This window comes from Mesoplodon mirus (assembly GCF_964341445.2).
Source record: "Mesoplodon mirus genome assembly, chromosome: 3".
NCBI lineage: Eukaryota > Metazoa > Chordata > Mammalia > Artiodactyla > Ziphiidae > Mesoplodon > Mesoplodon mirus.
In genome coordinates this window covers 149,988,605-150,010,118 of record NC_138978.1, presented here as the reverse complement: position 1 = coordinate 150,010,118, position 21,514 = coordinate 149,988,605, and the positions used below count along the sequence as shown (strand labels likewise).

Here is a 21,514-nt window from a genome sequence, read left to right as displayed (position 1 = left end):
CGAGAGCTTCCGAGACACGCGCCGCTCAGTGGGGAGTGGCCTCGGCCCCGCCCCTGTGCGTGGCCACATTGTTGCGCCGAGGCGTTTCAAGGGGCGTGTCGCGGTTGCTAGGCGACCACACCACTCCCCTTCCCGCCCCTGCTGCTCCTCTGGCAGTTGTCGACCCCAGCCAGTCCCGAGCGGACGCGCTGGGAGCTGCACTGTGTGGAAGAGAGGTACCGAGGAAACGTCGCGGCCCGGGAGGCAGCCGCCCCAGCTCAGGTGGACGCTGCTCGCCTGACCGTCCAAACGCCGCCCCTCCCTCCGGGGGGTCCGGAGCTAACGGATGGGAGGCACAGCTCGCGGGTCCGGGCGGAAAGATGCGGGGCCGCCAGGAGACGGACTGCCGCCCCAGCCGCGGAGGTAACGGCGCCGGGGGATAACGCGCTGGGGCTCCCGAAGGAGCCGCTGCAGCTGGCAGGCGAGGTCGGGGGGCGTGGATGGACTGGGCTGGAGGTTGAGCGAGCCCCCAAGCAGTAAGGACGAGGGAAGGGGTCTGACTCCCTCTCCGGGACTGGCCCACCCTCTTCCTCTCCATCAGCTCCCCTGCCCCCAGCCCAGCGCGGGAGTGGGCTAGAAAGGAGTTAGGCAAAGAAGAATTCCCACCCTGGGGATTATTTCTGAAGTCCTACATCGGGGGTATATGGTAGGAACTCTGAGAAGCTGGGATGTTTTTGGTGGGGCTTTTTAGCAAACTGGGGGACACAGGGAGCAATACCTTTTCCAATAAGCCCTGTTGCTCAGAGCAGATAACCAAGGGCTTTGCCGTGAGGGGTGTAGGTGAGGGGCTCTGCCGAGTAGGACTTTTTGTGGATCGTGTTTTGAGAGATTCTCCACCTTTCATAGGATTTTACACCTTAATGGAGAGTAGGGACCACCTGCCCACTTCATTTGCATGGAGACTACCTTTGGGTAATTTCCTTTGGCTATTTATAGGAAATCTTGTAGGTCTTCAGTCTGTCTTCTTCTTTGTAAATGTGGACGTCTGTCCCATTTTGTTTGTTTTATTCGTGCTGTTGGCAAAGAATCAGTCACATCCAGAATTTTTGGTTCTTGTCAATGAAGCAGTTCCCGTAAAGGTATAATTTTATCAGAATGTAAGCATGTTTTTTAAAAAGAGAACATTCCAAAAATAATTTGTAGTGGGTTTTCTGTTTGGTTTTTGTTTTTCGGGTTTTGTTTTCTCTTTGTACTCCTATAACACATCGATTAAGAAAACTCTGGAATTTTACAAAACAGTTTTTATAAGACACTAAAATATTCCAGCATAGTTTTAAAGATTAAAAAAAATTCTTCCCTTGCAGCTGGCTCATTATCATTGTATTCATAGTATATCATGTAAAAATGATACAATGAAATGCTGATGTGTGTTACTGGGAAATCCATGTTCTTGGTGGCAGATGAAATACATTATTCAGCGCCATCCTGTGGATTAAATAAATCCTCTCCGTCTTTTGTGTTCCCTTACAGCGGTGGAGGGAGGCACAGCGTTAAAGAGCAGAGAAAAATTATCATTTGGCATTTAGCTTCCACCATCCACCCGAAAATTAAGTGGGTAAAGATGTGAAATCCAGTACGTTTTGTAATTTAGAGAATCCCTATAGTATTTGCTGTAGAATTCACTGTAGTTTTCTACAAGTTAGATAGATGTTAAGTAGGAAAGTAAATAAATAAATATAGAGAAAGCCCTAAGAAGGCCTTTTATTTCTTGCTTGTGAGACCCAGAAGTGCGTAGACTGGAACTATTCTTCCCTTTACAACATGTGGCCAACGGCTCAGAGAGGAAGGTAGAGTAGCCAGCCAGTGGTAGAGCTGAGATTAGAATCCAAGTCTCCGACTTGAAAATACAGTTCTCTGTCTTGTTTGTTTGTTCTGGTTAGCTTTTAGGCTTCAGATTTCAACTAGCCTTCGTTTTCAAGTAGTAAGTTAAATGAGATTCTTTTGATGGTCCCTATTGTTAACAACATTCAGAAAGTAAGACGTATTTTAACAATTTCAAACTATAAACCTAGAAATGCTGTCCTTTCTTTAAAAATAAAAAAAGGAGGAAAAGTTGGGTTTCCTCCCTTCCTCTGCCAAATACCCCTGTGGTGTGTATTCAGTGCCAAAATGCAGTGTGGACATTTGTTTGTATTAATTATTCTTTGTAGCAGATATGAAGCAGTTAAAGGGTGTTTTGGAAATACAAATTTATATACTTCAGTTACTGACAGATTTTATCTGTAATCCTTTCAACTAGATTGGATGATTTTGTCTATGATAGTGTCGTGATAATAGATGAAACCAAAGGCTCACCCTGTTCAAATGCACTCTGCAATCCTTCTGAACCACCTCTACCCAGAAGACTAAATGTAAGTAAATGAAGTAATTCTTTGAGCTCTAATGGGCCTGGAAAGGAGGAAGTGCTACTTTAAATGGTCAAGGTACAGGTACATGTCACTGGTAACCCAGGCTCTTTTTTATTCACTTTTGGTTTCTCTTGACTTTGAAATAACAATTTCTGTGGTCCAAGTTCAGCTTTTCAGAATGATTTTGATTTGGAGCCCACCTATTCCTTTCAATCCACTGGGGTAAATAGGGAAAAAAACGACATGCTACTTTTATCTAGATAGTGTTTGTTTGTTTGTTTGTTTTTTTGCGGTACGCGGGCCTCTCACCGTTGTGGCCGTTGTGGCCGTTGTGGCCTCTCCCGTTGCGGAGCACAGGCTCCGGACGCGCAGGCTCAGCGGCCATGGCTGACGGGCCCAGCCACTCCGCAGCATGTGTGATCTTCCCGGACCGGGACACGAACCCGTGTCCCTTGCATTGGCAGGCGAACTCTCAACCACTGCGCCACCAGGGAAGCCCTAGATAGTGGTTATTTTTTTTTTTTTTGATAGAATGATATGTACAGTGTATTATGATGGCTCATTTTAACAAGAACAAGAAACAGAAAATACCTCTGAACTTACAGATCTGCAGATTTTTCCTGCACGGTAGAAATGCAGTCCTAGCTTATTAGTATGCTTAAGAGAACCATTTTATAGATCATAAATGAAACTTGAGCAATGCATTTTGGTTTCGATGCATTTAATCATTTTGGAGCTTGCAGACATTTAGCTTTTGACACCGTTTTATGTTTAAGAGAATAAATTAATTCCCATTCCCTCGGCACTCATAGAGAGGTAGGGAGAGCAGGGTTTTGGACAAGTTCCATGACAGGGAGAATCTATCCTGTGACTTTAAAATTTGCTGCATATATCATCAACGAACAAACTGAATAATTGAGTAGACTAATTTATCAATAATTCTCCTTCATATTTCTGTTTAAGACCTAAAATTATTTCTATGTAAAACACTGCTTGCATTTTTCATAGTCCTTCCCAACGGTTTGTCAGCTTTTGCCACTAAAAATCAACCCCTTCACTACTTTCAAGGCTAATAATATTACAAAATACGGGCTACATATATTTGGAAGGCTGGTCACCCTATTTTTAATCTCCTTTCCAAAGTGCAGTAAGTTTCCATTCTCCACAAGCTTATTGTTTTTAATATGTAAAAATCTCTAAGAGCTCCAGAACCACCTAATATACGCGTGTGTTGACTATCAGATTTCATGGTTACTTCCTGACAATTAGCACATCTCTCTGGGAAACTTTTATAGTCCGTCATCATGTGACTTAAAGTCCATTTTAACTTTACTTCAGAGTTGGCCAGTGCTAATCACCATATAGTAGGGCAATTAAATTGTATGTTTCAGGATCAAAATGAATTTTTTTACTGTGTGGTATTCAGAGTAACACAGCTTGCAAAACATAAGATTTTAGATTCTAAAACAATGCTGTCTTTGCAAAATTTGCTGAAAAAAGTGCTTTTGACCTCTTAGTAACACTTATAGTTCATTATGCCATGACTCCATTGCGAGACGCTATTGCTCATTTCACAAAGTGCTTTGGCTTCCTTGTTTATCCAAGATGCCCTTACATTCTTGTTGTAAACTATAAATCATCTGCTCATAGGCTTTTATTGGGTTAGCTTTGTGTTGCAGAGATTTAGGGTCGAGAACGAGGGAGGGGGTGGTGTTTTATATCTGGACGAGAAGGATGTTCCTTTTCTGAATTTCTCAACAAGATCTTTAAGACTTGATTAACGCAGTTGAAGATTCTATTTGAAATGTCAAGAGTGCTCCAAACTGATCAGCTCGGTGCTTTGTGACCACCTAGAGGGGTGGGATAGGGAGGATGGGAGACGCAAGAGGGAGGAGATATGGGGACATATGTATATGTATGGCTGATTCGCTTTGTTATAAAGCAGAAACTAACACACCATTGTAAAGCAATTATACTCCAATACAGGGGTGTTAAAAAAAAAAAAAAGAGCGCTCCAAATTAACAATATACATGAAGCATTCTTAAATAAAACATGATTAATCTGGCATTATTTGTCTCTCTGGATATAATTACATAGTTAAAATATTTGAAGTCGATTGCAGACATTGGTCATTTATTGTGATTATAACCCTAGACTAGAAATATATAGTGTTTTGTAACTACTTTAACATGTGTGAAAATTCTAGATTCTCCTAGAACGGAAGGAAGATTTTATTTATAGCACAGCAGACTTGATACATAATTGATTCAGAGCAGTATTTGAGTTATTACAGGAAAGGAAAGAAAGCTAAGGTGAGAACCCCTCCCTGTGTGGAAAAATTTCTTTCTGGAATTCTTCAGATTCATTGGAGGTTCAAACCTTGACAGTCCTCAGGGGACTAGACCTGAAGTGTCTTGTTCTGTTCTGGAAGGCACACTTGCAGAGAGATATACCGTGCAGCCCATAACGTGTTGAGAACGTGAATAGGATATAGTAAGGCAGCCTGACCCAGGCTGTGTGAGGTGGAGGATGTGATGGGGATGATGAGCCTCGAGAAAAAATGGGGAAGGCAGGACAGCCCCTTTTAGGTATCTGAAGGGCTTTAACATGGAAATTTGGACCCTCCTGTGTAGTTCCGGAGGGCAAAATAAGACTTAATTTGCAGAGAGAGAGATTTAGGCTCACTTTAAGGAAAAACCATGAGTCAGGAAATCCAAATGACATCCTTAATCTTATTGTAATAGTTCTGTGGAAGTTAAATTTCTGTTCTTATTAACAGTCTGTACCTGAGACCCTCTCTTTACCACAAACAGAAATGAATACCTCCAGAGCCAGCACAGCCTTACATGTAGGTAGAGTAGGTGAAATGCCCAGGGGTGGACCCTGGACCACAAATACCTTTCCTACCAGCTTGTCATTGATGACCGCGGGTCCTAGAGAGTCATTCCCTTGGGTTAAGGCATTGCTCTTTTTAAAGGTCAAATATGTCTGGAGAGATAACCCATTAAATTGCATGGCAAGTTGAAAGGAGGTTTTATGTGGGGGAGAAAGTGGGTGAGGTGTTTCCATGCATCCTAAGGGAAGGCTGATTGTGCAAGCCTTCACGGAGCAGAAGGCATAGTTAATGCCAGATGTCTGGTGGAGGGAGTCTGGAACTGCAGAGGAAGGCACCACAGAGAGAAAAGAGAAGCTGAAAGGGGATAGGGAGGGTGTATTGGAGTTTAAACAATATATTGAGAATTTTGCCTAACTGTTACCAGTGTTTTTAACATGTTTTATAGTTTCTGAGGGTCTTTCACATATATTATTAATTATAATTTGATTCACACAACATCCTGCAAGGAGGTATTATTATCCACATTTTAAAGATAAAGAAATTGAGGCTAAGAAACTGGGCTAAAGGTTAAGCCTACCCTGGGACCTACAGTTTTTGAGCAGTGTAGCCAGGACCCCAACCTAGGCCTTCTGACTTCACATTTCTTCAGAATGTGTCCCCAGGATTTTAGCAGTAAATATTTAGATGCATTTAGGTTAGGGAGTAAAAATTTAAGGAAAACTGGTTTAGATGCATGCAAATATTTGGTTTTGTTATGTAAATCTACCTAAGACCAAATAATTATAATTCCCTAGTTCAGCCAAACCTATCTCCTAATAGATTGTAGTGCCTTGAGGTAACCTGTTTTTTGGCACTTTTATAATTGTGAACAATTAGTGCTCATGTGAATGTTAGATGGATGGATGAGGCCTTTTTTTTCCATCCCTAAAAACAGGAATGGTTATTTGACTTAATTGCTGATAAACAAAATGTTGCATTATATTTACATCTTAGCAAGGTATTTAGGTTCTGTCTGCCAGCCTGTGTTTTATTTTCTTGACTAGTGATAGTTCTCTATTTTGGTATCAGAGATCTCTCCTGGTCCGTATCTTGCCTCTTTATTGAGAAACTCAATGCCAAAGTATGGCTACCGTTGTACTGGCTGCTTTGCTTACATGTAAGATGGTGCAGTGCCTCATTTTTGTAACTGTAGTACTATATAAATGTTTAAATTGATTAAATGACCTAAAAGAAGCAGGCAGGAACTAATGTCGTGCTTTTATAACTAAATTAGGGGCTGTCTAAAGTATGCCAACACTTAATTTTTTTTTCATCCCTTTTTTGTTTTTTATATTTACATCTTTTATATTTTTATTTATATAGGTGATGGGTCAGGTGCTGTTTGCTTAGGTTATATTAAAATTCTCTTTTTTAAATGGTTGGCCACTTTGGATCATTACCTTATAATTTGCGTTATATTTTAAGAGATCATAAAGATAGCTCAGAGCTTCTCTGGAATTATCTACCCCTGATCGTAGAGGCTCTCAATCATACAGATCGGGGGTAAAGTTCTTCAGGGTCTGTTTAGAAAAATAGATGTTCTTTGAAGTATCCCAGCCCTTTTTTTTTAAAACAACAGTTTTTAGCACTTTTTTTCTTCTTTCCTTCTAGCACATTCTTATATTTTTCTTAGTATTTTTTTTAGCGTTTGGCTTTTTCATTGTCTTTCCCTCCATCGAGTTTCAAAGAATCTTATTTCATTTCAGAGGTATTTAATAAGTAGAGTTTTCTTCTGTGGGTTATTGTTCCTTGCAGGAAAAGGTGATGCCAAATCAAGTAAAAAGAGTTGTATGCCTTTGTCACGTAGGCGTTTGCTGAGGGAGACTAGTGTATGTGTCTATGAGCAAGGGAAGGAGAGAGAAAGGAGACTCTTTGTCTTTAGGAGAGTTTTACAAGCAGCACCCTGGGGCCTTAGATTCTCACTGCTATTCATCAGATACATAAAGAATTGGCCTTGGTGATCTCAAGAGTTCTCTCTGGATTAGAAATTTTGTGATTCAATGAACGGAGATAGAAAGATGCGATCATTTATTTGGGGACCCAGGAGTAGATGATGAGGCCTTGGTTGATTCCAGGGCAAGGTCAACATTCAGCCCTACTGGAGAATAGTACAGGCACTAGGAGAAGCTGGTACCAGGTTATGTTAATGTTCTGGACCAAGATTCAGAAGACCTGGGGATCACATCCTGCCTCTGTCCCTGTATCATTTACAGAACACTTTAATATGTATTCATTTGCTCCTGGTACATGCCCTTAAGATTTGGGAAGATACCTGAAACAGTTTGTGAACAATATAGGACAGTATATATATAACAAGGGCCAGATTACGTGGTAGACTCGAAAAGCTGCAGCTAAGATGTGAGTGGAGCCATAGTTAGTATGGGCTTGGAGTAGTTCTAAGTGAAGAGGGAGGACTAGCATTGGGCTTTGAAAGAGCGTAGGATTTGAGTGGATGGGGTGAAAAGATTCTCGGTAGGAAGACATACCAGTTAGAAGGAATCTAGCATGTTTCGGGTATGGTAAGATGACCGTCTTGTTTTGAACAAAGGGAGGCCTATGTAGTGGGGCTGGGGTGGCCACAGCAGTCAGGGAACCTAAGGATTAACATAACACGAGTTTCTAGAGACTCCTGCTTTTCTTATCTCACTTTTGGGCCTTTTAACTACACAACTGGCATGTTTTGTTGTTTTGTTCAGTCAGGGGGACGATTCTTTCGTTCTTCCACCGTTTTTAGTGACTTTAACATAGATTCACTTCTCTTTGCCGTAGATCACCACTGAGCATTTAACAAGAGATCCTACTCAGTGCTTCCTGAATGGAGGTGAGATGAAGGTAGAACAACTATTTCAAGAATCTGGCAACAGAAGATCTGATACTTTTCAGTCAGATGGCATCAACGACTCTGAAAAATGCTCTCCTACAGTTTCTCAGGGTAAAAGTTCAGATCGTGTGAATACAGTAAAATCCAGCAGTTCATCCAAAGCATCCAAAGTGTTGCCTCTGACTCCAGAACAAGCACTGAAGCAGTATAAACACCACCTCACTGCTTATGAGAAGCTGGAAATCATCAATTATCCAGAAATTTACTTTGTGGGTCCAAATGCCAAAAAAAGACATGGAGTTATCGGTGGTCCCAATAATGGGGGTTATGATGATGCAGATGGGGCCTACATTCACGTGCCTCGAGACCATCTAGCTTATCGATATGAGGTGCTGAAAATTATTGGCAAGGGCAGTTTTGGGCAGGTAGCCCGGGTCTATGATCACAAACTTCGACAGTACGTGGCCCTGAAGATGGTACGCAATGAAAAGCACCTCCATCGCCAAGCAGCCGAGGAGATCCGGATTTTGGAGCATCTTAAAAAGCGGGATAAAACCGGTAGCATGAACGTTATCCATATGCTGGAAAGTTTCACGTTCCGGAACCATGTTTGCATGGCCTTTGAGTTACTGAGCGTAGACCTTTATGAGCTCATGAAAAAAAACAAGTTCCAGGGTTTTAGTATCCAGTTGGTTCGCAAGTTTGCTCAATCCATCTTGCAATCCTTGGATGCTCTCCACAGAAACAAGATCATTCACTGTGACCTGAAGCCAGAAAACATTCTCCTGAAACACTGTGGGCACAGTGCGACTAAGGTCATTGACTTTGGGTCCAGCTGTTTTGAGTACCGGAAGCTTTACACCTATATCCAGTCTCGGTTCTACAGAGCTCCAGAGATCATCTTAGGAAGCCGCTACAGCACGTCCATTGACATGTGGAGTTTTGGCTGCATCCTTGCAGAACTTTTAACAGGACATCCTCTCTTCCCTGGAGAGGATGAAGGAGACCAGCTGGCCTGTATGATGGAGCTTCTAGGGATGCCACCACCAAAACTCCTGGAGCAATCCAAACGTGCCAAGTACTTTATTAACTCCAGGGGCCTACCTCGCTACTGTTTTGTGACCAGTCGGGCAGATGGGAGGGTTGTGTTTGTGGGCGGTCGTTCACGGAGGGGTAAGAAGCGGGGTCCCCCAGGCAGCAAAGACTGGCGGACAGCACTGAAGGGGTGTGATGATTACTTCTTCATAGACTTTTTGAAAAGGTGTCTTACCTGGGACCCCTCTGCCCGCCTGACCCCAGCTCAAGCACTAAGACACCCTTGGATTAGCAAGTCTGTGCCCAGACCTCTCACCATTGAAAAGGTGTCAGGCAAAAGGGTAGTAAACCCTGCAAATGCTTTCCAGGGCCTGGGTTGCAAGCTGCCTCCAATTGTACGAATAGCCAATAAGCTTAAAGCTAACTTAATGTCAGAAACCAGTGGTGGTATACCTCTGTGCACTGTATTGCCAAAACTGATTAGCTAATGGACAGCTGGTGTGCTCAGAGATGATATGTAGGTATTTTTAATCATCCTGCAAACCTGAAAATGGAAAAAAAGAAACAACACCAAGCCCATTAATGGATATGTTTTTGGTAGACTAGATATCTTTTTTTAACAAGGCAAAGCATTTTTATATGACTGTAAAAGAACTCTTGAAGGGCTAATTACCTAACCAGCTTGTATTGGCCATCCTGGGATACATAGTAAAAGACTTTTTATAAGTCAGTGCATCTTTTGTTATTATTGTCAGGTGTTCACCAACCTGTGTATTATTCTGTGGGTTTAAATCCTTTTCTCTCAAGGTAGACGATATACCAGAAAGTATATCCTGAACGTTCACTTCTAGTCTCCCTCGGCATCTGTTCCAGAGGCTTAATTTGGGACATGGCCGTAGTTATAGATGAGACTGAAAACTAGATCTGCCGCGCACTCCAGACCCCACATGGGTATAGAATGCCTTAAAGAAGCTCACATGTAGAGGAAGAGAATTACATTAAAACCCCTTGTTTAAAAAACAGAGCAAAATTCTCAGAAAGAAGTTCAGACTTGAGGTGAAAATCAATAAGCAACTCTCCTGACATGATAATATTTACTGGGTGCTTATTAAATGTCAGGTTATTCGATCTTGACAGCAATCTTACAAGTGTTAGAAATCAGGGCTCAGAGAAGCCTGGTAATGGGCTCAAATACACCTTTGCTCCAACACCCTGGGGAGCTGGCTTTTGAGCCCAGATGGCTCAGTCTTCAAAGTCCAGGTTCAACCCACATGTAACACTCCCTCTGCTGGTGGCTGTGTGTGCGGGTCGGGTGGGGGGTTCACACCGATTCTTCCTGCTGACACAACCTAATCTGGCCCACCTACTCTTCAGAAAGGTGAGGGGACTGAAGCCTCCAGGACAAACAGGCTGCCCCAGGGCCCTTCCGGGGCCGGACATGCTGCCCAATCCGTAAAAGAGCCCAGAATCACCACAGCAGAGGCAGTGCTCAAAGCGCCTTGCGAATTTTAACCTTCATTTCCTCGACGTCCTTTCACTGGCTAAAACTGAAGTCTTTAAAACTCAGTATTTGCCAGGTCAACCCTCCACTTCGCTCTTTCCACATCATGTCCCTAAAACAATTCCCCCATCAGCCTTGTCCCATCCTACCACCAAAGAGCAGGAGACAGACCCACCGCCCGGCCCCCAGCCCACACCATGCCTTCCATACCAGCAGGAGAACATGTGGCTGCCCAGGAGAGTGCTGGTGAGTAAAGGGAGGTCAGCCTTTTTGACGCAGTACTTCAAAGCACGCAAGAAGCATCTCTGCAACAGTTCGTCCATTTGCTCTGCAAGGAGAAGACAAGAACCACATCCTTCCTGAGGGCCGCAGAAGGCCCGCGCAGCACAAGATAAGTCCCCGCACGGTGACATCCGTACCTCACCCCTCAGCTCTGAAGGAGCCCATTCCCAGGCACCAAAGCTCCCAGACTCTCTAGAACACTGAGCCTTTACAGAGGTCTGACCCCACAGAGGGGGTCAGGCCACAAAGTCCCACCCAGCCAGGCGCGGATGCTTCTCTGATAGAGAAGTCAGAGCCAGAAGAAAACTAAGAGGGCCGTGTAGCTGGGATCAGTCCAAATAGCAGAGCCGACGGGTATCCAGGGAAACGCGACATATTCGGAAGACTCCCAGGTAAGATGGCAAAGGGCTGTGGCACCACCCTCACCAAAACTAAGGCCTTTCCCCGCCCCTCCCGGAGCCCTGGCGCCGCTCTGGTGGGAAGCAGAGCCGAGCGCTTCAGTCCCTACACTGAGAGGCGAGCGCCCTGCTCCTGCCAGAGCTGTACCTTGAAGGGTCTTGCTGTCCGTGGGCTCTGGGCTCAGGCCCCCGACACTGGGGTCTTCTGTAGCTTCCGACGGGGACTTCTCCCCACACCTCTGCTCAACCTCCCCCTCCTCCTCCTCTCCCGCCAGGGTCAGGCGCCTCATGTCTCCCTGCAAGGTGGTGTCTGCCTGGACAGACCCCTTCTCTTCACTGAGATCTGGGGGATCCAGGGCCAGTGGAGCAATGGATGGTGGAGAGGACTTGTCTCCAGATCGCCTGCAAAAGCCTCATGTCAGAAACACTGAGCAGCAGCCACAACACTCTCCAGCCCCGGTCAGGGGGTCAGCAGGGGTCCAGAGAGAGTAAGACCCACAGGCAGGGGTGTCCAGGAGAGGCCAGAGAACCTGGGTGTGCCTCTCAACTCTGTTTCCAATTCTGGGCCCAGAGAAGTCCCATGCCTCAGTTTCCTCATCTTTGAAATGGGGAGAGTAATTCTTGCCTCCTCCTTAACCCAAACAGAAATTCAGGGACAGAGAAAAATTAAAGACAACATAGTTAAAGTGGAGCTCCCCTTCCAAAGTATTCCCTTCATAGAAATTAAAAATAAAACCATTTTGAATTAAATAACCAAATGAAGATTGCAAACGCATCTGTAGTACCAGGTTGGTGAAATACAAACCCAAGGTTGAGCGTATGGAACAAATTACAAACACCTGGACTGCTCAAGACTGCTCAAGACTGCTTCTGTGTTAAATCAGAATGCAATCTAAAATAGATAAATGACAAGGACCAACTGTATAGCACAGGGAACTATATTCAATACCTTGTAATAACCTTTAATGGAAAAGAATCCGAGAAAAAACATATATGTATATATCTATATCTAGAATCACTAGATATACTAATGGTCACTAGAATCACTTGGCTGTACACCTGAAACTAACACAACACTGTACATCAACTATACCTCAACTGAAAAAAAAGAATGCAATCTAACCTGCAGAGTAGAGATTACAATGGCTTTATGCCACTAAGCCTTATGAAGACAGGAAAAAAAGGGACGCCACATAGCAGAGCGGTAAAAACAAAAAGCATTATGTTGTTAACTAAGATTATGCAAGTCAAACAAAGTTTTACTAACAGCCGCAGCAAGGCTTATTAAGTATGGCTACTAGTGAGGCCAGAGCGTATGTTTAGGCTATTCTGATCAGGTAAATACCGTAAGTGTTTTCAAAGGGCGGGAGGAGGGGAGACTGAGGCAGCCACTGATAAAACAATTTAGACAACAGGACCTTAACTGCCCAGACTAACAGTCAGAAAACAAGGTGCTGGGAGTACGTGAGTAAGCAGCCCTCAGATGCCTGCTGAAACCCACACTGATGAGGCTGTACCTCCAGCAAACCAGGGCTTGGCCAATACTTGTAAAATAAGTAACTCCAAGACTGACTCAAAACGTAAGGGTAAATCTATACCAACAGGCCACACAACACTTGGCCAGAAGACCAGGTATACTGCTTTCGAGAAAAGCACTACTTACTATTTTGGTTAAATGACAAGAAAATAACCAGAAAATAAACTCACATACAGCTCCAGAGAGCAACCGTCACAGTGAGAAAGTGCAAGTTCTGTAATGAGGAGGAGATCCTAAATGTGGAACTTGAACAACAGGAAAGTCATCAGGTTGTCACCCTGGTGCCTGAGGACCTACTCTACTTTGATTTGGATTCAGATGTGAGAATTCCCGAGCACTCATCATGGGGTCAGAAAATGCCTAAATGTACACGGCAGAAAAGGCTAGATCGACCAGTGCCATAAAAATAAAGAATATCACTGTACTGAGAGGCAGAGAAGACAATCCCTAAGGCCTTCTTCCAGCCCTAGGATTCTATAATTCACCTAGAAAATAAAGTTCTCGGTAATTTCTTTTCTAAACAGGCCAAAAAAAAATCTTTTCTCCACATTTTGCAAGGAAATTAATGTCTAGGGTCAGCAACTTGACTAAGGACACAGCAGGGATCAAAACTCTCGCTTCTCAATCCAGGCCCTGTGCTCCCTCCGCCCACCCAGCTCCCTATAAAACAGAAAAAGCATGGAACCCACCACAAGTGGTCCTGGTAGGTGTGGAGCACAGAGAAGCCCCTTCCCTTCACACCTGAGGTCAGCATCTCGGCTGTGACATGGCAGCAACTCCGATGGCAACGGGGGCTCTGAGAAGGAGGAGGTCAGAGACGAGGGTCAGGGAAAGTCTTCCAGGAGGGCACATGTCAGGACCAGGTTTCTACACATGTGTTCAAAGCACCACGGTTGCAAATCTGAAGCATCCACTTGTATCACAGAGCTAAAACTCGGTGCAGTCTCAATCTTATTCAAATTGCCTACACATATGACTTTCAAAAATTCCTTGACCAAATATTCCCTTCTGTGTAAGTAACTCCTCTACTGATGTTATCATTCTTATATTCTTATTATGAACCAAACCCAGGCAGGACTCAGAAGGATATTTAAAGTTCCCTTTCTTCAATTTCAAAAAATAAATTATCTCCCCTATCTTAAAAAAGGCATAGCCATCCTATATGGAAATTCAGAAGGGAGGCCATTCATATGCCTTAAATTAGGCTGAGGGATGCCAGAGGGAAGAGAGAAGAGAGATACAGTGGTACCAACGAAAGGTTCCTTCTGAGTGGGTTCTTTGTAACAGGCCTTGCTCTGTATAACATCTATCTAAGAACTGGATGTGTCCAAAATATCAGAAACAACCACATTTACAATAACTACAAAAAACTTCCAAAGCCCAAATGGGAAATCTCTGTCAGCCCACTGTTACTCAGCAATGCTCACACATTGCCTGTAAGGATCGGTGTCCAGCTGGCTAACAGGAGGGGAATATACAAGCCTGGCAACGTTGCCTGGACCCAAGGGAGACGATTCAAGGGCAGATTTCCCAACACCTGAACTTCAAAAAAAACGTTTGCTAATCCGGTGGCTCCACTTCCTGTGCCCATGGGTCAGTTCCTGCCACAGAATCTTTGAATTTGGCTTCTTTCCCAGTTCCTAAAAGACGGGTCTTTGTCTTCCACCCTTGGAATCGTCAATGGCTCAAGAACTTCGCTCTCGAACCTGTCTTGTAGTTTTCGTAAACTCCCTTGTACCCTCACCCCCTTCCATAAACCACCTAGGATTCATTCCCACATACATTCTAAATGCCAAACTCAGAGGCCAAATACACACGTATGTAGTTTTCTCCGATCTTGGATAGAATACTCGGGGGAAAAAAACAATAATTTCACCATTCTTTTCAACTTCAAGTTTTGCTACAGGTAAACAAGGAAGGAAACATTTCTAGGTGCTTGGTTCCCAAAGGTTCAAGGAAAATGGGAGAATATGAGCAACAAAAATAAGATCTTTAAACACTGACCCCTCCCATGCCTACCATGTTTCCCTCTCAAAGAAGCAATGAGTAAAATAATAAGATGTCGTTTTTCATTCAGGATGATACAAATGAAAATGACCCATCATATCCAGTGTCGGTGAGCATGTAAGGAAACAGGCTCCATATACCCTGTAGGTAGGAGGGAAAACTGACACAGCATTTTTATAGGGCAACAGAAAATATGCACGATCTTCAGCCAAACAGTTCTGCTCCCTAGTATCTACTTTAGAAAAATATTGGCACTAGTGTCCCTAGAGGCCTCAGGAAGATCTTGTTTGTGATAGAGACGAAGTAGAGGCAACCACAATGTCCACTAGAAGAGGACTTTTCCCATCACCCCACAGTGGGTAAAAAGATTCAGCTTATCTGTGCTTGCTGACATGGAACATGTCCCCACTACCTGAAGTGAAAAAGTAATAGGGATAAAGTTTGTTCATTTGTATTTTTAAACATACACACCCCAAACCATACATTTTATATGCACGTGTATATATGCATTGAAGAAGGCTGACAAGGACGTGCATCAGAATGATAATGGTTACTTCTAGGAGAAAAGGATTATGGGGTGAGAGGGTTTTGATTTTTCAGAACTGTTCATACCATTACTTCCTAATTTATTTTAAAAAAGAGACACTGTGGTGATGGCTGAACAACCCTGTAAATATACTAAAAAAAATCACTGAATCGTACATTTGAAACAGGTGAATTTTATAGTATGAAAACTATATCTCAATAAGTCTATTAAAAATAATTAAAAGATGAGGATGATGATGTGGATGTTCGACAAAAATAATGTTGAAGTCATGCAAGGCAGGAAAGACCAAGAAAATGTCACAGAGAGGAGACTAAGAAGACATGACAACTAAATGCAATGTGGTACCCTGGACTGGATTCTTGAACACAAAAAAAGAGAAAAAAGACATCGTGGGAAAACTGGGGAAATATGCATAAAGTCTGTAATAGTGTCAAAAGGACTGAACCAATGTTAATTCCTTAGTGTTGATAACTGTACTGTGGTTATACAAGATGTTATCATTACAGGAAGCTGGGTAAGGAGTATTTCAGGACTCTGTACTATACTTGCAACTCTTCTGTAAATCTAAGAAAAAAAGTTTTAAAGGAGAAAAAAAACAAATAAATTTTAAAAAGGAAGAAGCAGCAGCAGGAGCAAATACCCTTGGCCCAGATGTATGGACACCCCACAGGCTCACTGCCATTCCCCACTCTCTGATTGCTCAGGAAGAATATGTTTTTTCTTTTAATCCTTTATCCATATGCTGTGAAGTTGTCATTCCCACCCCTCCCAAGTTTTCCCTAAGTTTTTTCCCCACAGGCACAGCTGACTGGCACAGTTCCTGTTCCCCACCAAGGCAATGGCACAGAGGTCACCCTTCTGTACCCGAGGCAGACCAGCAGGGGGCACCACTAGCCCTGGCAGCATCAAATCTGCAGGAAACAAAAGCATCGCAACTAACTCCACAGTTTACTGCGTCATTTACTCACTTGCTCAACAAACATACATTTGTTAAGCATCAACTACATTATTCATAGTGAAAATAAAAAGTGGCAAACTGAGGATCAGACCTTTTCCTTCTGGGAGACTAGTGGTCAAACTGAAGCACCAAGCTGAGGGTCCACTTCCATGATCTATCTTATTCTGGTTTCCTAAATTCAGTTTATTAATCTAAAGTATAGCATATGGCAGTTCACAGAGCACTTTCATGTCACTTATCTTATTTAAGCCTTACAGCAGGGTCACAGAGCTTATGGAAGCAGCCAAGTAAGAGATGCAACAGACATGAGGGAAGAATTCTACTTTTCAATCATATGAATGCACAAAATGGGTACATTTATTAAAGTAGTTGGCCTTTACTAAGTAGGTTTCAGCCACTATCCAGAATATAGGAAAATACTCTTACCTGCTCCCCCCACCAGTTTTTCAAGCACCAGGGGCCATGTTGTAAATGTTGCTAGAAGATCAGGATAAGACCACAGGGTGTACACTGTCCAAGAAGAGAGCCAGAAAACACTTACTGCCCAAAAGTCAACCCCCTGGGGAATGGCAAAGCCAAACACTGAGGCCACATTAATCAACATGTAGAAAAGAAACTCAAGTCAAAGCTAGAGAGAAGGTTGTAAGGGGATGCCCAAAGAAGCTGCATTCTTTTTTTTTTATTAGGTTACCCCAAGTTTGTGAAGCGGTTTATATGTTATATGCTATTTACTTGAGAATCCTTGCTTCCTTTAGCCTTAGAGACCTGCATTCTTTACATATTTATACTGAGCTCTTTGCAGTAGTTTCTCTCAATCTACGATCTTGAGAAGTTATCACTTTTACTGGTCGGAAGACACATGAAGTGAGCTACAGCTCTAAGAGTCTGTTTAGCTGCCAAAGTTGGATATTTATGTGTAAGGCTAAAACTAGTGATGAAGTGAACATCTGCTTTTGCCTGTCCAGTATCCCTTTTCCCCTCCCTGGGAACTGAGTGCCCCTTTTCCTGTGGGAAACACATTCCATATAGTTTACATCAGGCTGACTCCCTTCTCAAAGAGGCTGCAGTCTTGAAGAAGGCGGAGACTTAAGAAACTGGGTGTCACTTGAGACTTGGAGGCACCTATTGTTCCACCTGGATGGCAGCAGCCAAACATGGCCATAGTGGATAAAAGTAGGGACAGAGCCCCAGCGAGGATTCCTTTTATGTCCTCAGAAGCAAGTAATCCGAAACCAGGGCACCAGCCTGTAAGAAATTCTGAAACTTTCCCATGTTTATTATTTTTATTCTCTCTGTTTCCACAGGGATTAGCAGTAAAACCCTTAGATCAAAAAGGGCTTGTATGTGTACAGCAGCAAAGCAGGGTGGGGGTGGGGGTGGCCTGGGGTAGGAGACTGCACTGCACTGCTGCAGCCAAGCTGGGAGGAAGAAAAGCCCCCAAATGACAAAGTAGGTGTCAGCAGCCATGGAAAAGAGAAAAGGACACTGCCTCTCTGAGATCTGTGACAAAGAAAGCAAGCAAAGTATCCTGAGAGCCAGACAAGAGCCTAAGAAAGAATCCCTGTGAGACATCGCAACCAAAGTCCACCACTAAGACAGCTGGGTATGGAGTTTAACTAACCCAGCTTCTTTCCCATCACAGTATCTCTTCAGTATCTTAAGAAAATTCCACTAGTGAAAGTTTTAAGAAGCATTTTTTACATGCCCTGAAACTCCACCCTTTTCACGACCTCGGCTCCAATCCCTACTTAACCCACTAGAAACCAGTGTTTCTTCACCTCAGAATTTCCCTTGGCAACCACCCTCTTTTTGTGTTAACCCTTTTTTCCCCTCACTTCTATAGCAGTTTCTGATCTTGAAAGACCCAATTCTAGGGACACTAAATCCAAAAAGATTCTTAGGGAGATTTTGCATTTATTTGTTTTAAGGAAGACAGATTAATGGAAGAAACAGATGTTAGGCAAGGACCATAGTAATGGCCATCTCCATCCCATTGCCATACCTGTCGGATATAGATTTTTCTCCAGTTCAAATAGGATGGGGTTACCACCACTCACGTACACAGTCACTGCATCCCCTCTGTGAGCATACAACTTCACAATGTTGAGTTCTTCCTTTCCAGGTACTAACTCAGAGACCTGATCCGTTCCAAGAGTGGGGAAAACAGCTGTCACATCGGCCCGAAGCTTTCTCCTGCAGAGAGCACACATACCTGGTATGTATGCTGCCTGGATGGATTTTAATAAATATTGAGGACTCAAGACTTACTATAAAATCACGAGGCCCAAGAAAAAGACTGGTTGATGATACCTTATTCTCACTCTTCCAAAACATCCCATTCTCTTTCTCATCCAATGTCTCATCTATTTTCACATGTTCCTGGGGCATGTCTTTCCATTTTACAAAGAGAGGAAAAAACTGAGATCCGGTAAGCGACCCAAGTTAGCCTGCCACTGGAAACTAAGCCCTGCCTTCCTGACTCCACACATAGCTCCTGGATCCACTCCTTTCTCATCTATGCTTGCCCAATCTGTCAACTTATGATTAAACAGCTCTGCTAGGGCACCAAGAATGACAACTATAGAACACTGCCTCCAAAATTCCCAAGGTGACACCTTCATTTGCAAAACTGAACAGATACAGTTCTTACCACATGTGCCTTATCCCCTCTCTCCTCACCCTCCACCTGTCTCTCCTGCCAGTGGTAATCACTAGACACTTCTTCTCGTATACTTGTAGTTCTCTGTGCTCCATCTAATCTCTCCCAAGGGACTCAAAGCTCTTGGTAGGGCAGGGACCCCGTTTTCCTTCATTTTGGCATCCTCCACGACACCTTAAACAGACTGCAGTCAATACGCGCTGATTGAATTATACGCTTTCTCGTAAACTCACTAAAATATCCAAAAGACAGCCTGGGAGATAAATCAGGCCTCCTCTCCATCTTCACTCTCAAAACACGTCTAACTCACCCTTGCCCGCCCCCCGGGGTCCCTTCTCCGGCTGTACCCCTCGGCCTCCACCCCAAGTCGGCTGACCCAGCCCAGAAAAGGCTGGGAGCCAGCCGAGCTTGAGAGATGTCTGGGTGCCCTGGTGGGCAGAGCAGGCTCTTCTCTCCCTCACCTGTCCGACCCCTTGATGGCCGTGTTGGACTTGACCCGAAAGGCCTTGGCAAACATGTCTGCTGGAGTGGCCTGGGGAAGAGAAGGAGACCACAGCAGCCAGGGACTGTCAGGAAAGCGCGAGCACGGCAGCTTCCCAACGCGCAGTCCTGGGGGCAGCCATGCTTGGGCCGGCTGGGAAAAGGGCCCGGCTGGAAAAAGGGCCCGGCTGGAAACCGGGGCCGCGCAGCTTCGCGGCCACCCCTAGTGGCAAGGCTGGGAACTGAAGCATGGGGGGCGGGGCCGGAGAAGGCGGGGCGGATCCCTGCGCGGAGCGGTGCACCCTTTCGCCTCACCCCTTCTGCCGGGCTCTGCGCCTAGGCGAGTGGCTTGAGCGGGCGCGTCTGTAGTATCTCTGGGGCCAACAGCGATTCCGTTCATTTTTGCTCCATCAGCGTTCTAGTGTGTTGAGTAGCAGCTCTGCCAGCTCTCATTCCATGCAGTTTAGTTCAGCTGCACAAAATTAATTGAACTCGTGTTTTCTTAAACTTGCAGGCCTCTTGAATGGTTTTCTTCAGGGCTTTTGTTTCTTAAGATCTTTACATTTTATTGCACACTTGGGGCCTCAGCTAGAATTCTTTCCGAGATTTTCTCCTTCCTGTTTTTTAATTTACATGAGGTGATAATAACAATAACAGGGAATCCACTTTAGTCCGAGGTTTGACCTCCTGTTAAGAGGAGAAAACTATACAAATGATCTTCAAATCTGTTATTTAAATTTTTTTTTTTTTTTTTTTTTTTTTTTTGCGGTATGCGGACCTCTCACTGCTGTGGCCTCTCCCATTGCGGAGCACAGGCTCCGGACGCGCAGGCTCAGCGGCCATGACTCAGGCTCAGTGGCCATAGCTCAGGAGCCCAGCCATTCCGCGGCATGTGGGATCTTCCCAGACCGGGGCGCTTACCTGTGTCCTCTGCATCGGCAAGCAGACGCTCAACCACTGCGCCACCAGGGAAGCCCTGAAACATTTTTGGTTACAAAACCCCACATTTTTGGACCTTTTTAGGTGCCTTTTGCATTCAGGCATTATTTGAGGGGATTTTGTTTCCAAAGCAATTTTAAAAACTCAGAGTGCTTATAAAAAAAATAATTTTGAGGCATAGTAAAATCAAATTATGGTTTGGCTTCTCCCTAGCAGTTTGATCTTGGGCCAATGGCTTATCCTTTCTGAAACTCTTACATTCTCTGTAAGATGTGGAGGTAATACCTACTTCACTGGGCTTCTGTGAGAAACCACTGAGATAACGCATGTGATATATTGCAGGGTGCTTTGAAATTTTCCCATAAATGGTAGATATTAGTCCAAAACAAACAAACAAAAAACAGTCTCAGGCAGGGGTGAGGGATTGGGTTTCCCTGAAAGGGACTGCTGTGTACCCTGGAAACAAGGATTTAATCACCTGGGGTCCTGGCCCCTACTAAACTTAATTTTGCTAATGAAAATTTCAGAGCAGAGTGTCCATCCACCAAGAAAAAAAAATCCTGATTGCTTTAATGTGGTGATACAGTCACACAGAGGAGAAGTCCATCTGGGCTATAACAAAGATGAGGCCTTGCACAGTCTCTGTCCACCACCATCTCTGCCCTTAATCTGGGGTCAGCCACAGCTCCATCTCCTCCTGCACTTCTGACCCACCATGCCTTTATTCTGAACCACCCCAGCCATAAAGCCAACGTCAGAGGAGCCCAGAGGAGGAGAGTGCCACAGATCCTTCTCCGCTTGGGCCCCCACCCAGCCACACTCGGGGGGGTGTGATGCCAGACTCTGTGCTGTTGACCAGGCCTATTGCAGTACAGCCATGGAAGCAGTCTCTGACCAAGGAGCCGAGGAAGGTTACTCAAGGGCATACTAGAAATTTCAAGCTGTGAAAACTATTGTACACACCATATGTCCTGGCTAAGAAGGCACAGATTAGCAGCCTAAAAATTAATTCATGGTTGACAAGTAGGAGCCAAGACCCAAGGGGATTCTGTACACAGCATCCTGCCTCCCTATTGGCAGAGCAAGA

The 21,514-nt window shown here is 44.2% G+C and overlaps 2 protein-coding genes across 2 annotated transcripts; one reads left to right on the top strand and one right to left on the bottom strand.

The window, feature by feature from the left end:
- Nucleotides 1–204: 204 nt before the first annotated feature.
- Nucleotides 205–9,607, top strand: LOC309801022 (dual specificity tyrosine-phosphorylation-regulated kinase 3-like; the record flags this gene model as incomplete). The annotated part of the gene is made up of 3 exons (XM_082615418.1): nucleotides 205–402; nucleotides 2,279–2,390; nucleotides 8,033–9,607. The coding sequence occupies exons 1-3, from the start codon at nucleotides 326–328 to the stop codon at nucleotides 9,605–9,607; spliced, it is 1,764 nt and encodes a 587-aa protein (XP_082471544.1). The 5' UTR covers nucleotides 205–325.
- LOC309799295 (eukaryotic translation initiation factor 2D-like) lies at nucleotides 9,554–19,888 on the bottom strand (the record flags this gene model as incomplete). The annotated part of the gene is made up of 9 exons (XM_082612247.1): nucleotides 9,554–9,663; nucleotides 10,831–10,948; nucleotides 11,449–11,702; nucleotides 13,527–13,633; nucleotides 16,256–16,302; nucleotides 16,776–16,859; nucleotides 18,352–18,542; nucleotides 19,470–19,659; nucleotides 19,804–19,888. 9 exons carry the CDS (start codon nucleotides 19,886–19,888, stop codon nucleotides 9,651–9,653), a joined length of 1,089 nt encoding a protein of 362 aa, XP_082468373.1. The 3' UTR covers nucleotides 9,554–9,650.
- Between the last annotated feature and the right edge of the window lie 1,626 nt (nucleotides 19,889–21,514).